General features: G+C 46.8%; 1 protein-coding gene across 1 annotated transcript; it reads left to right on the forward strand.

Annotated features, from left to right (window-relative positions):
• Positions 1-10,432: 10,432 nt before the first annotated feature.
• Positions 10,433-14,179, forward strand: TNFRSF4 (TNF receptor superfamily member 4; the record flags this gene model as incomplete). The annotated part of the gene is made up of 7 exons (XM_081341274.1): positions 10,433-10,559; positions 10,793-10,915; positions 11,257-11,355; positions 12,321-12,387; positions 13,079-13,263; positions 13,595-13,732; positions 14,106-14,179. 7 exons carry the CDS (start codon positions 10,433-10,435, stop codon positions 14,177-14,179), a joined length of 813 nt encoding a protein of 270 aa, XP_081197400.1.
• Between the last annotated feature and the right edge of the window lie 398 nt (positions 14,180-14,577).

Below are 14,577 nucleotides of genomic sequence, written 5' to 3' on the forward strand. Positions count from 1 at the left end.
CAATTCCATATCCTCACCCAGGCTGCCCTGCCTTTTTTAAAAAACAAAGCAAAACCCTGCATTCTTTGTGCACAAAAGCCAATTAAAATGGAGCCTAGCTCTGTGTTGTATGTGCACACACACACACACACAGAGGAGAATGTAGCTCAGGGTTGAACTCAAGTCCCTGGTGCTCTCCAAGTTTAGTTTTCTTGCAGACATTTCGTTATCCAACTAGGTAACGTCATCCATGCACTAATGAGGTTACCTAGTTGGGTAATGAAACGTCTCCAAGGCAGCAACCTCAGAGAGCACTAAGACACACACACTCTCTCTCTCTCTTTCATACACACACACAAACACACACACATTCTTTGAAAGCTGGCAATGGCTCCATATTAAGTCCTGGGTGTGGATACCAGGGAAAATGTGCAATTCCATATCCTCACCCAGGCTGCCCTGCCTTTTTAAAAAAACAAAAAACCTGCATTCTTTGTGCACAAAAGCCAATTAAAATGGAGCATATCTCTGTGTTGTATGTGCACACACAAAGACAAAGAGAGAATGTAGCTCAGGGTTGAACTCAAGTCCCTGGTGCTCTCCGAGTTTGGTTTTCTTGCAGATGTTTCGTTACTCAACTAGGTAACGTCATCCATGCACTAAAGAGGTTACCTAGTTGGGTAACAAAACGTCTGCAAGGCAGCAACCCCAGAGGGCACCAAGACACACAGTCTCAGTCTCAAACACAAACACACACACATCCAGAAGGGAAGCACTGGGATCCCCCCAAGTATAATATCCTACCTGTATCTGTCTGTCTTTTTCCTAACAACTCCCTGGGCAGGTAATCTGCTGCTTCTGGACTTCTAAGGAGCAAATGCCTAGAAAGGGCAGGATGGGGACAAGCAATAAAAGCAACACGATGCACACCAAAGATAGAAACAGAAAGTCAAAGAAAAAGAAAGAAGGTAGTCCACAGGACTGGCTGTGTCGTATCATCCAAAAAATAAAAAATAAACATGGAGCGGAGTTCAGACGCTGGATCGCTTCGTCTTTGGTATTACTTCAAAAGCTGCCTTCCGGTGGAGGGTGGGCGAAGCTCCGTGGGAGGAGGGTTGCAATCCGTGGGCCGCACGCCAGGCGGGTGGAGTGGGAAAGCCACCAGGAAGCTGGCCATATACAACCCCCGGCCCACCCTCTTGGCTACCTGGAGAAAAAACAGCAAGGAAAGGGGAAATAAGGCACCCGCACACAGCAGCAGCAAGAGGCATTAAAAACGGGTGGATGTTTCGATTTTGACAAGCAAAATGCACGGGCAAGAAGTCAGATTCACTTAAGAACTGTGGCAAGAACAGCGATAAAATGGGGCAAAACTCAAATGTGTCACAACAAATGTTGAGAACTATCACAAATGTTGAGAGCTATCTCTGTTTACCGAAAGGAAAGCTTGTCTCCTACCTAGCCTGTTCCATCAGCTGCCTGTCTACGTTCAGGGACCTGGCTTTTCTTTCTTTAGAGCAGCACCGGACAATGGGATTTCTCCCACTTTGCCAGGCCAGCTAAAAGCCCGGAAGCCAAGTTTCCCAGCCTTAAGGCTCCTGCAAACCTGGGCAAGAGATTCCCTCCTCCGCAATGCTAGCCGGGGTTTTAAGCTGCACTTTCTCTGGGCGCCCTTCTCATGTTTGGAAGACTGTCTGGCTGCTTCCTAGTTTTTGCATTCTGTCGGGTTTCATTCGCCAGCGCGTGGCCGGAGAAAAATAAAACAATAAAGAAACCCAAAGAGTTAAACTGGACTGAACTTCGGGGCTCAATAGAAAGAAACCATAAAGAAACCCTAAACTTAGTAGCTTGCCTCGGTTTACGATCCCTGGTTGACGGCTCAGCACAGGGAGGGCAAAGCAGCCTCTTTCCCCCTCGGCAACTCCGCCTGTGCCGAGGTGGAAGGACACAAACCAGGATTTGAACTCCGAACCCCGCTGAGAAACCCACCAGGGAGCCCCCTCGTCCCCCCGGCAGGAGAGGCGGAGGGAAGCCCGGCTGGCAAAGCTACACGTGTCCGGCTTCCCCTCTCAGGAGCCCCGCCGGCTGCGTTCGCACGACCTGCCCGACCCGGGTCCGGGATTCACCGCTTCTCGCTCGGCCCCAACGCCCCCCCCTCCGTTGCTAGGGCAGCTCAGGCGGACCAGCACCATGGGGCCGGTAGTCCGGCACTCCGTAACGAAGGGCCTCCCGGACCTCACCTCCTTTGCCGGGCTCGGGTCCCCCGGCAGCTTCTCCCCCCGACGCGGCTCCCCAACTGCGGCCTCCGCCACGCCGCAAAATGGCCGCCCAGGCCAGGCCCAACTGGAGAGCGGCTGCCCTGCTCCTCCCACTTCCGGTTGCGGAGGGAGGGAAGGAGAGAGGGGACCTTCCGGGAGCCACTGGAGGGCAGTGTTTCACGCCCTGGGCTATAGATGGTCTTAGAAGCCCCTTTCTGGCCGCTACGCCCAAAACAACCACAGGAGGGCGCTGTTTCATGGCTGGGCTATGTAAAGCCTTTGTAGCCCCTTTCAGTCCACTGTGCACCCCGGCAGCATAGCGCAGAAAAGAGGACAGGAAATAGAAGAGAACCGTGCTGCCAATGGACAGGAAGTTGATGACGGCCATACTGGGAAGGTCGTTGTCAAAGGCACTGGCGGACGACCGTAGCGTAGAGGACTGACAGGAAGTCCGCCATGGCGAGAAGGTCTCAGCGAAAGGAAGTTGGCAGGAAGACTAAGAAGAACGGACAGGAAGTCGGCCATAATAGGACGGTCGAGTTCAAATAAACCAGAGGATGGCCTATTTGAACGGACAGGAAGTCCGCCATATCGAGAAGGTCTCAATGAAAGGGGACGCTCTGCGCTTTGTCGCTTCGCTTCTCTGTGTCCCGATCTAGGCAAAAGGCCTACTATGGTCCCCATGTTAACGCTATGGGACGGGGAACCGTGCCATCCTGTGGCCAAACCGGGTATTGCGGCCGCCGCATTTTAAGGTTATTATTCTCTATCTTTATTATTAGCGCCTTATTAATATTAATAGGGCGACGGGTAGGTCACAGGCGCAGAATAAGATGCCCTAATATTAATAAGGTTTTATTAATAAAGAATAATAATTTTCAAACGCCATTTAAAAGGTTTTTCTTTGGTTGGCTGCTACACCGGCTTGGACCACAGGAGGGCACTGTTTTCCGTCCCTTAGCGGTAGCGGCATTGAGGCCGTCGAAGAGGCCTCCGTGCTAATGCTATGGGACGGAAAACTGCCATCCTGTGGTGAAAGCGGGAATTGCGCGCGGCAACAGAAATAAACCTTTTAAATAGCGTTTTAAATCTACGGACTCTAACTTGTTGATCGGACGTGAAGTCCGCCGGGCCCAGAACGTCGCCGTGAAAGGAAGTTGGAGGATGACTAAGAAGAACGGACAGGAAGTCGGCCATGATGGAAAGGTCGTTTTTTCCAAAGACCCTGGGGGACGGCATTTTTGATCTGACAGGAAGTCGGCCATATCGAGAAGGTCTTTGTGAAAGGGGACGCTCTGCGCTTTGTCGCTTGTTTTCTGTGTCCCGATCTAGGCAAAAGGCCTACTATGGTCCCCGTGTTAACGCTATGGGACGGGGAAACGTGCCATCCTGTGGCCAAACCGAGTATTGCAGCCGCCGCATTTTAAGGTTATTATTCTTTATCTTTATTATTAGCGCCTTATTAATATTAATAGGGCGACGGGTGGGTCACAGGCGCAGAATAAAATGCCCTAATATTAATAAGCTTTTATTAATAAAGAATAATAATTTTAAAACGCCATTTAAAAGGTTTTTCTTTGGTTGGCTGCTACACCGGCTTGGACCACAGGAGGGCACTGTTTTCAGTCCCTTAGCGATAGCGGCATTGAGGCCGTCGAAAAGGCCTCCGTGCTAATGCTATGGGACGGAAAACTGCCATCCTGTGGTCAAAGCGGGAATTGCGCGCGGCAACAGAAATAAAGCTTTTAAATAGCGTTTTAAATCTACGGACTACAACTTGTTGATCGGACGTGAAGTCCGCCGGGCCCAGAACGTCGCCGCGAAAGGAAGTTGGAGGATGACTAAGAAGAACGGACAGGAAGTCGGCCATGACGGAAAGGTCCATGGGAACGGCGGATATCGACGGACAGGAAATTCGCCTGGCCGAGAAGGTCTCTCGGAGATTACACGTGATGAACGAGACGGCAGACATGCGCAGAAGTCCAACGGAAGCGGCTCGTCCCTTTCGGAGAAGCGTAGAGCGGCGACGCTTCGGCGGCGCTCTGCGCTTTCTATCTTCGCTTCTCGGTTTCCCATCCTAGGCAAAAGGCCTACGGGGGAATCAATACTAATGCGATGGGACGGAAAAGCGCGCCCTCCCGTGGTCGAACCGGGTATTGCGACCACCAAAAAGAAACACACCTTTTAAATAGGATTTTAAGGTTATTATTCTCCATCTTTATTCTTAGCACCTTATTCTTAAATATATTATTATTATTTTGTTAACATTAACGCATTATTAATATTAATAGGGCAACAGATGGCCATTTTGCTGAGATGCAGGCGCAGAATTAAATGGCCTAGCATTAAAAAGGTTTTACTAATAAAGAATAATCATCTTAAAATGCCATTTAAAAGATTTATTCCTTTTGGTGGCTGCCATACCGAGCTTCAATAGATACAGAATAATAATCTTAACATCATATTAAAAGGGTTTCCTTCCTTTTGTGGCTGCTATTCCTTCTTTAAGCGCAGGACTCTCACTCTAGGACTGCTTGCCCCAAACGCTGGCCTCCCTTCCTATGTGGCTACAAAAGGAGAACGTCTTTGGCTGCTTGCAGAAGAGTTGGGACGGAAAGACGGCATGTAAAGGAACATCACAAATCAATCACAACTGTCTATTAAGTCTGTAAGCTCACCCGGAATAGGCAAAGTGTAGAATATTCCAAAGCTCTTCCAATGGGTTGTGGCGGTTCAAGTTGCTTGCGGAAATTGTGCAGACGTGCTTTGTGCCTGTTAGAATCCCCTCGGTTGTATCAGGCTGTAATTATAATTCCATATTGGCTAAATTTGCAGCCCTGTTGCCCTGGCCTTGCCCCGACCCCAACTTAAAAGACGAGACACCTGGGCTGCAGACGCTGTGGCCTCTTACGAGCAGGGATATACGCAGGTTTTATTCAACTTACTTTGGGTTTATGTTAAATTCATTAAAATTGCAGTTTCCTTCCTAGAGGCAACTGCCAAAAAACAGCCACTTTGTTTAGCATTTCTTATCCGAGCCCGCAGATCCCTTTATCTCCTTTTTGGATTCATTCCTGCACTCGATAGGTGGCCAAACAGTTGGGGTGAAGAGATGCAGACTGAAAGCAGGGCTTCAGCAGGAGCAGCCCAGGGCTGCAAAACCAATTGGATTTCCTTTTCCGCCTTTTCCCACAAGATTGCACGCACAACTCCTGACCCTTTGTGTGTAGCTGGATTGTTTCCCTGCATCAGGGTGCACTGTGCAATGGGAAGCGGCTTTGGGGATCTCTGCCCTGCATGTACCCTCCTGTTGCCCCAACCGTGTGCTAGCCGGAGGTAGCCCGATGCTGAACGGGGGTGGTTTGGGTCATCGGGACTTCTTCCTCACCAATTTTGCCTCACTGAAATGACACCCCAAACTTTGCTGGGGCTTGGGCAGCATCTCGTTTGAACAAAATACTGTTACAGGAAAGATGTTTCAGTGTGACAGTTGGATTCATCGTTGGGTAGAGAGACTGTCCAGAGGCTCCCAAATGACTTGGTGAACACACAGAGGGGACTCGGATCCCTCCTGGAAGACCTGCTCTGGAGTTACGGGGTAGCCACCGAATAGGGAGTGAGGCCCAAGAATCGACCAGGGTGTCCTCTGGGGGCTGGCAAAGCCACCTTGAACAGTGGTGGCCACGCTTCAGGAGAGGCCCAACAAAGTGTCTTTAGGGCTGTAGAGCCCACCTCTGGTTGCCGTAACTTAGAAAGCCCCACCCCATCCTGGCTATATCTGATGGCCCTGAAACTCCAAAACTCTCACCAGGCCTGAGGCGTTGCCTCCGTTGACAAGCAGATAGGCAGGGAGAAGCCCCCTTACGCTGCAGCCCTACGCCTCCTATCCTGGGTTAGGTGGGCTGAACTGATCATGCACCGCCTTTGGACAAAGTTCTACAAAGTTAGATGGACGGCAAACAAATTAATAAATTCCGTGAGTTCCAACTACTCGTTTTTCCCGTTTTATCCATACTTTCAATGATATACTATAAGGCACCGACATGTTATATATATTTTCCAAATAAATTATATTTATTTTTATATCAACTTATATATATTTGTGTGTGTATTGTTTTTTAATAAAATGTACACAATTTATTGTAATTAGATATTTAATATTCAGCATATATTAATATATAGATATCTCTAAGGAATATCGTTTAGAAACATCAAACGTAAACATAAACACCTAGATGCAAACAAAGTCATCACTAAAAGCCAACATGGGTTTGTTAAAAACATCATGCCAGACAAATCTTATTGTGTTCTTTGACCGAGTGACAAAATTAGTGGACCAGAGGAATGCTGTGGATATAAAAGCATTTGATAAAAATAGACCACAAACTACTACTCGATAAGATAGAAAAATGTGGGTTAGACAGCATCACCACCAGATGGATTTGTAGGTGCCTGACTGGCCATACTCAGCGTGTGCTCCTCAATGAAACTGCATCTACATGGAAGGAAGTGCGTAGTGGGGTACCCCAGGGCTCTGTTCTGGGCCCAGTGCTCTTCAACATCTTCATCAACGATTTGGACGAGGGTATAGATGGGGAAGTCATCAAATTTGCAGATGACACCAAGCTGGCAGGAATAGCCAACACTCCAGAAGATAGGCTTAAGATAATATATCTGGACAGACTTAAACACTGGGCGCTATCTAACAAAATGAAATTCAATGGTGAAAAAAGCAAGGTTCTGCATTTAGGCAGGAAAAACCAAATGCAGAGTTATAGTATAGGTGGTACCGTGCTCAACAGTAGTTAATGTGAGACAGATCTCGGAGTCCTAGTGCACAATCACTTAAATAGGAGCCAGTGTGCTGCAGATGTCAAAAAAGTCAATACAGTGCTAGGCTGCATTAACAGAGGGACAGAATTAAGATTACGTGAAGTATTAATACCTCTTTACAATGCCTTGGTAAGGCCACACTTGGAATACTGCATCCAGTTTTGGTCATCATGATGTAAAAAAGATGTTGAGAACGTAGAAAGAGTGCGAAGAAAAGCAACAAAGATGAACAGGAGACTGGAGGCTAAAACATATAGGGAACGGTTGCTGGAATTGGGTATGTCTAGTTTGACGAAGAGAAGGATGAGGGGGGACATGATAGCTGAGTTCCAATCTCTCAGGGGCTGCCACAAAGAAGAGGGAGCCAAGCCATTCTCCAAAGCGCCCGAAGGAAGGAGAAGAAGCAACGGATGGAAACTAGTCAAGGAGAGAAGCAACCCGGAACTAAGGAGAAACTTCCTGACAGTTAGAACAATTAACCAGTGGAACAACCGGCCTCCAGAAGCTGTGAATGCTCCAACACTGGAAGTTTTTAAGAATTTTAATTTAATTTAATTTATTAATATTTCTATACCGCCCTTCTCCCGAAGGACTCAGGGTGGTGAACAGGGCAAGAATAAAAAACACAGAATTACAAAAGTTAAAAAATGATTAAATACATGCCCACTAAAAAACAATTAATACATAGTAAAACCCCAAGAGACTGGCCAGCCATTTGTCTGAAATGGTATAGGGTTTCCTGCCTTAGCAGGGGTTGGACTAGAAGACCTCCAAAGTCCCTTCCAAAGGATAATAATAATAATAATAATAATAATAATAATAATAATAATAATAATAATAATAATAATAATAATAATAATAATAATAATAAAAATACAAAGGTACATACGTACAACCTCCTTAAAGAAATAGCAGGGCGGGCGGTCAGCTTAGGGGAGAGGACCAAATGAGGGCCAGGGTGGCGGGAGGGGATCCCCCGCTAACGAGGTAATAGACAAACCCGGTTTTTTTCTGGAACGACTCGGCTTACCTGCGGCTCTGCCAGGCTTCTTTTTTTCCTTCTTGCGGCCTTGCCGGTGGACGCGCAGACCGGCTGCATAGAGCGGAAAAGAGGACGGGAAGAAGCAGAGAACCGTGCTGCCAATGGACAGGAAGTTGATGACGGCCATACTGGGAAGGTCCTTGTCGAAGGGACTGCCGGACGACCGTAGCGTAGAGGACTGACAGGAAGTCCGCCATGGCGAGAAGGTCTCAGCGAAAGGAAGTTGGCACGGAAGACTAAGAAGAACGGACAGGAAGTCGGCCATAATAGGAGGGTCGATTCCAAATAAACCGGGGGACGGCCTATTTGAACGGACAGGAAGTCCGCCATATCGAGAAGGTCTCTGTGAAAGTGGACGCTCTGCGCTTTGTCGCTTCGCTTCTCGGTGTCCCGATCTAGGCAAAAGGCCTACTATGGTCCCCATGTTAACGCTATGGGACGGGGAACCGTGCCATCCTGTGGCCAAACCGAGTATTGCAGCCGCCGCATTTTAAGGTTATTATTCTCTATCTTTATTATTAGCGCCTAATTAATATTAATAGGGCGACGGGCGGCGACACAGGCGCAGGATAAGATGTCCTAATATTAATAAGCTTTTATTAATAAAGAATAATAATCTTAAAACGCCATTTAAAAGGTTTTTCTTTTGTTGGCTGCTACGCCGGCTTGGACCACAGGAGGGCACCGTTTTCGGTCCCTTAGCGATAGCGGCATTGAGGCCGTCGAAAAGGCCTCCGTGCTAATGCTATGGGACGGAAACCTGCCATCCTGTGGTCAAAGCGGGAATTGCGACCGCCAAAAGAAAGAAAGCTTTTTAATAGCGTTTTTAAATCTACTCACTCTAACGTTGATCGGACCTGAAGTCCGCCGTGCCCAGAACGTCGCCGTGAAAGGAAGTTGGAGGATGACTAGGAAGAACGGACAGGAAGTCGGCCATAATAGGAGGGTCGAATCCAAATAAACCGGGGGATGGCCTATTTGAACGGACAGGAAGTCCGCCATATCGAGAAGGTCTCTGTGAAAGTGGACGCTCTGCGCTTTGTCGCTTCGCTTCTCGGTGTCCCGATCTAGGTAAAAGGCCTACTATGGTCCGCATGTTAACGCTATGGGACGGGGAACCGTGCCATCCTGTGGCCAAACCGAATATTGCAGCCGCCGCATTTTAAGGTTATTATTCTTTATCTTTATTATTAGCGCCTTATTAATATCAATAGGGCGACGGGTGGCGACACAGGCGCGGGATAAGATGCCCTAATATTAATAAGCTTTTATTAATAAAGAATAATAATCTTAAAACGCCATTTAAAAGGTTTTTCTTTTGTTGGCTGCTACGCCGGCCTGGACCACAGGAGGGCACCGTTTTCGGTCCCTTAGCGGTAGCGGCATTGAGGCCGTCGGAAAGGCCTCCGTGCTAATGCTATGGGACGGAAAACTGCCATCCTGTGGTCAAAGCGGGAATTGCGGCCGCCGAGAGAAATAAATCTTTTTAATGGCATTTTAAATCTACGGACTCCGTCCCTAACATTATCTATCTCTTTCTGGTCACTCACCTTCCTCTTAAATGATTTAAAATGGATCAACCCCAGCCTCAGCTAAGAATGGGTACTGGCAGTTTGGGTGGGTGGGTAGATTCTTCCCCAGTAAAACAATAAAGGAAAGAAATGCGCTGATGTCAGGCATTAATAGTTAGATGCTTTAAAAATGAAAGCTGGAATTGTTTTTTTTTTAATAAATCTCAAATTCTGGAACTAGAAATGACTAGATTGATAGAAGATGGACTGGACTAGTATTTGTGAATTTGGATCCAGTCTTAATGTAGACTGGGTAATCCTTATATAGCCCTTATATACATGACTGTTCCATCAGCTTAGCCTTGTAAGTATGGTGTTCTCCATAAATATCATTCTTCATTTCTATTAATTTCAACCAGTAGGTTCTCCAACTAGAACGGAGCACTTCGTTTTATAGAAATCTGATGCAGTTTTATTAAAATTCTGCCCATTTAAAAGAGTGCCCTCTTGTGCTTATTTTGGGCATAGTGACCTGTAGAGGACTACAAAGACCATATATAACTCAGGGCATAGCACAGGGCATGAACAGAGTGACCTCTGTTTTTGCTGACAACTTCCACATTGGGGAGGTACGAAATGACGCAGGCTTTTCCACTGGGTTAAAACACCTTCAAAAGAAATCAGATCTGGAATTTCCGCGAGGCCCACGAAAGCTGGAGCAGATCCTTCCTGCCTTGCAGAGCTGACAGAAGTTGTCGGGCTTTTTCCCCTTCGAGCGCAGCAGCGTTTGTGAGTCTGTGGCACGGGACATGAAGACGAGTTTGCAGTTGATTTCACTGGCTGCATCTCTCTGGTTCTCCCCGGGTTGGGGGCTGTCATGTTCAGACAAGGAATATGTCCTCCCACATGTGAAATGCTGCAAAAAGTGTCCTGCAGGTTAGTGACACTGAAGATGTGGGGGGCATTCGAACGCAGATCTTGTTTTAATTCACTGTTGCTACATTTATGTAGCGTATATTGAGATGGTTACCTTTGAGAGCTGAATGCAATGAAATTTCTTTATAATGTATCCCGATTAGTATACATCTAAAGTGACAAAAATGTTTCTATCTATCTATCTATCTATCTATCTATCTATCTATCTATCTATCTATCTATCTATCCTTTAGGAGAAGAACTGGTGAATCGTTGCACGCCTACGTCCTCAACCGTGTGTGAGCCGTGCGATAAGAATTACTACAACGATAACTATACCTACTCACGGTGTAAAGCTTGCGCAGAATGCAAGGCCGGTAAGGCCCCATGGGAAAAAAAAAAGAAAAGATCACCGCCACATCCTCGCCCATTTCCTTCACAGGAAAAGTGTCGCTTTGTGGTTTTTCACAATGGCAGCTTATGCCTGGCTGAGCTTGAATTGCTTTCCCCTGCTTTACAAATAATTTTTTTTTAAAAAAAAAAACCCAAAACCTGGAGAGATCGGTCGCAAAATGTTTGTGCTGAGCTATCAGCCACACTCATTTTTCCCCCCTGTCTGTTTCCACAACGCTCCGCTAGAAAGGGTGGGGGGCCGCAAAACCTCGCCGTCCGAAATTCCCATCTTTGCAGTCCAGAATTGGTATTTTGTTTCTTGTAGAGCGAGGCCTCCGGGAAGTAAGAGCCTGTCAGAGGACTTCAAATACCGTCTGCGCCTGTCTTCCCGGCCACGCTCCCGAAGAGAGCCGAGAGGAGAAGAGTAAGGAACAAGGATGAGAGATGGGCCCACCCAAGAGAGATGGGCCCACCCAAAATCAAACTTAGTGGGATAAAACCAAACATTTCCTCCCCTCCTTTTTTTTTGGAAAAAAGGGAAGGTTTTTCTCAAATCTGTCACCCAATAGATGGCTTCTAGAGCAGGGGGTCCCCAATCCCCGGTCCTTGGCCGCGGCACGCCAGCAACCGGTCTGCACACACAAGCAAAGCCCCCATCCACAGGATGCAGGCAGCATACGAAACCACGCACCCTCCGGTCCGCGGAAAAACCTCTCTCCGCGGAACCGGTCCCCCAAAAGTTTGGGGGTCTCTGTTCTAGATGGGTTCACCCCTGCCCTTGGCGTGGTGGACCTTTATTTATCCTGAAACGAGTGCAGAGAAGAGCAACGGAGATGATCAGGGCTCCAGAGGCTCAATTGTATGACCGTCGAGGGAGCTAGCCATGTCTAGCCTAAAGAAGAGAAGGATTTTTTTGGCGGGGGGCGGGGGGAGGAGAAAACATGACAGCTGTCTTCCAATATTTGAGGGGCCGTCAAAGAGAAGAACGGGTCGACTTCTTCTGCCAAGCCCCAGAGAGCTGGACGAGAAGTCATGGAGGCAAGCTGGTCAAAGGGAGACCCAACCTAGAACTAAGGAGAAATTTTGTGACAGGGAGAAAAAACACAGGTTAATCCTTGTCTTACAAACTACTTGTTTAGTGACCGTTCAAAGTTACAACGGCGTGGGAAAAAAGGGACTTATGACCCATTTTTTTCACGCTTACGACCGCGGCAGGATCCCCTGCGGTCACATGATCTAAATGCAACCAAATGCTTGACAACCGACTCGTACTTGTGACGGTTGCAACTTTCTTGGGTGTGTGTGTGTGTGTGTCGTGTGATCTCACTTAACCGATGTCTCGTTTAGCAACAGAAATTGTTCACTAGTTCCTCCCGTGTCATTTTGCAGGATGCAAACCCTGTCCCAGCGGGTATTTTTCCCTCGGAGGGAATGAGAAATGTCGTCCGTGGACCAAGTATGTATTTACTTCAGCGAACCTCACAGGAATGGGGAGTGGCGGGGGGGGGTCAGCCCTTCGAGGTAGGTCAGGCTGAGAAACCATCCCTGCGGGGACTTCAAAGGATCCTCAGGGCTAAGTGATGCCGGGAGGAAAAAATCACCCAAATTGGAGTTTCTTCTTTTTGATGCTTGGGTGGGACCCGTTCAGGTAGATTTAAAGGGAAGTTTCAGTGCCCAGAAGGAAATGCGGCGGAGTGCGGTTGCTCCTCATGGGTCTAGGGGTATTTCGCTGCGGCCCGATTGCAAAGAGAGGCCGGGATAAGGTGGGCGCAAGACGGGCGTGAACGCCGGAAGGAGAACGCGAAGGAAATTTCAGTCCTAGGAAAGCGAAAAGGGCAAGGAAGAGATTTCCACCCGTGTTTTTAAAATCTCGGTGACCACTCCCAGAATACCTGAGGAATCCAGGAATACCTGGCTGGGGAATTCTGGGAGCTGAAGTCCACAGGTTTTTAAATAGTTAAGATGGAGAAACACTGATTTAAAACTACCCACCTTTTGGTTCTTTTGTGGCACAAGAAAGACAGGGCGAGGAGCAGTCTCTGTGGAATGTCTTTTTCTTGTTGTTGTTGTTGTTGTTGTTGTTCAGTAACCCATCCTTAAAGGTCTTGAATCCTGGCTGGAAACGTCTCTTTCTTTCTATTTCGTAGTTGCACAGCCAGCGGAAAGGAAACCCTACGATCCGGCAAGCGAGACGCTGACACGATTTGTGACATGCCGCCCAGCCAGATTCCCACCCGGCACCCTGTCACGCAGCGCAGTCCTGTTCCAAAGGAGACGGGCGTCTTCATCACAAAGCTGGATTCACCTCCGGTTGTTGCGGCTACAAATCCAGGTAAATAAAGGTGCGGGCAAGTTAATCCCCCCCAAATTTAGAGAGTCTGCAAGGGAAAAACTGCAGAGTTGGGCGCATTCTGCTAAGCTTGTAAGCCGCCCTGAGTCTTCGGAGAAGGGCGGGATATAAATGGAATTAAAATAAAAAAAATAAAATAAATTCTAGAATGTAGAATAATAAAGTGGGAGATTTCATTGGGCTTTCCTCTTCTGTTTTATTCTGTTGATTTATATATATATATATATATATATATATATATATATATATATATATATATATATATATATATATATATATATATATATATATATATATATATATGTTTTTTTAGGATTTTTATGGATTCTCATCACCGTTGTCCTCCTGTTGGCCCTAGCTGGGGTCTTGGTCTTCCTGTTTTTTTGTCGCAGGCGGAAGAAAAAGTTCCTGAAAATTGCATGCGAGGAGATCTACGCTGTCCCTTGCAAGGGTGAGTGTGGGGCTGCCACCCACAGGCCGGTTTAAAATCTGATTTTATTGGCTTTTCTACACGCTTCCCTTCCCTTCTCCCTCCCCTATTTTCCCCCCACCATTTTCTTTTGTGGTTTTGTATTTTATGCTATAAACTAATTTTTTTAAAAAAAATATGACATAACTGCAAGGCCTGGCCCTAAGTGATTTTTTTCAATGCTGTTGTAAACTTCAGAGGGTGGCTAAACAAATGGGCGTAATTTGTAGTTTCATTACAAGCTAAGAAATGCTTCGTTTCACCTAAGGCCATTGGCGTGCCCCATTTTGACTTGTCTTCTCTGAAATATAATTTTTACAACCCCCCCCCCCACGCCCCTTCTCTCTCTTTTCAGATAAAGAGACCGATTACCGAATACCGATTCAAGAAGAAGACGTCGGTGTTAAATCCAAATTTGTTCAGGGGTGACCTAAGAAAAAAGACAAAGAGGGGAAAAAAATACCCAAAGAATTTTGACTTTCCGAATCAGAAATAGCTCAAGAGTTTATCTGAGTTTGTTTTTCAATCGATGCCTTTATTTTTCTAAATGAATCAACAATCTTTTCCGTACCTTTGTTTCCATTTCTCCTCCATGATGTTGTTTGAGGGTTTGGGGTTTTTTTTTTTGGGGGGGGGGGTTCCTTCTGAAGAAGAACCTGCCTGGATTTACATATTTTTTCCCCACAAGCCTTCTTTGTTTTAAAAAAAAAAGAATGAAAAATGTGCTTGCAAATCATTCTACTCTTATGTTTTTAGTCATTCAAGGATCACAGGATGTGTAGTAACCCCGTGTCTGGCCTTGATTTCTCAGGAAACTTGAGGTTTAA

Source organism: Vipera berus (assembly GCF_964194415.1).
Source record: "Vipera berus genome assembly, chromosome: 17".
Taxonomy (NCBI): Eukaryota; Metazoa; Chordata; class Lepidosauria; order Squamata; family Viperidae; genus Vipera; species Vipera berus.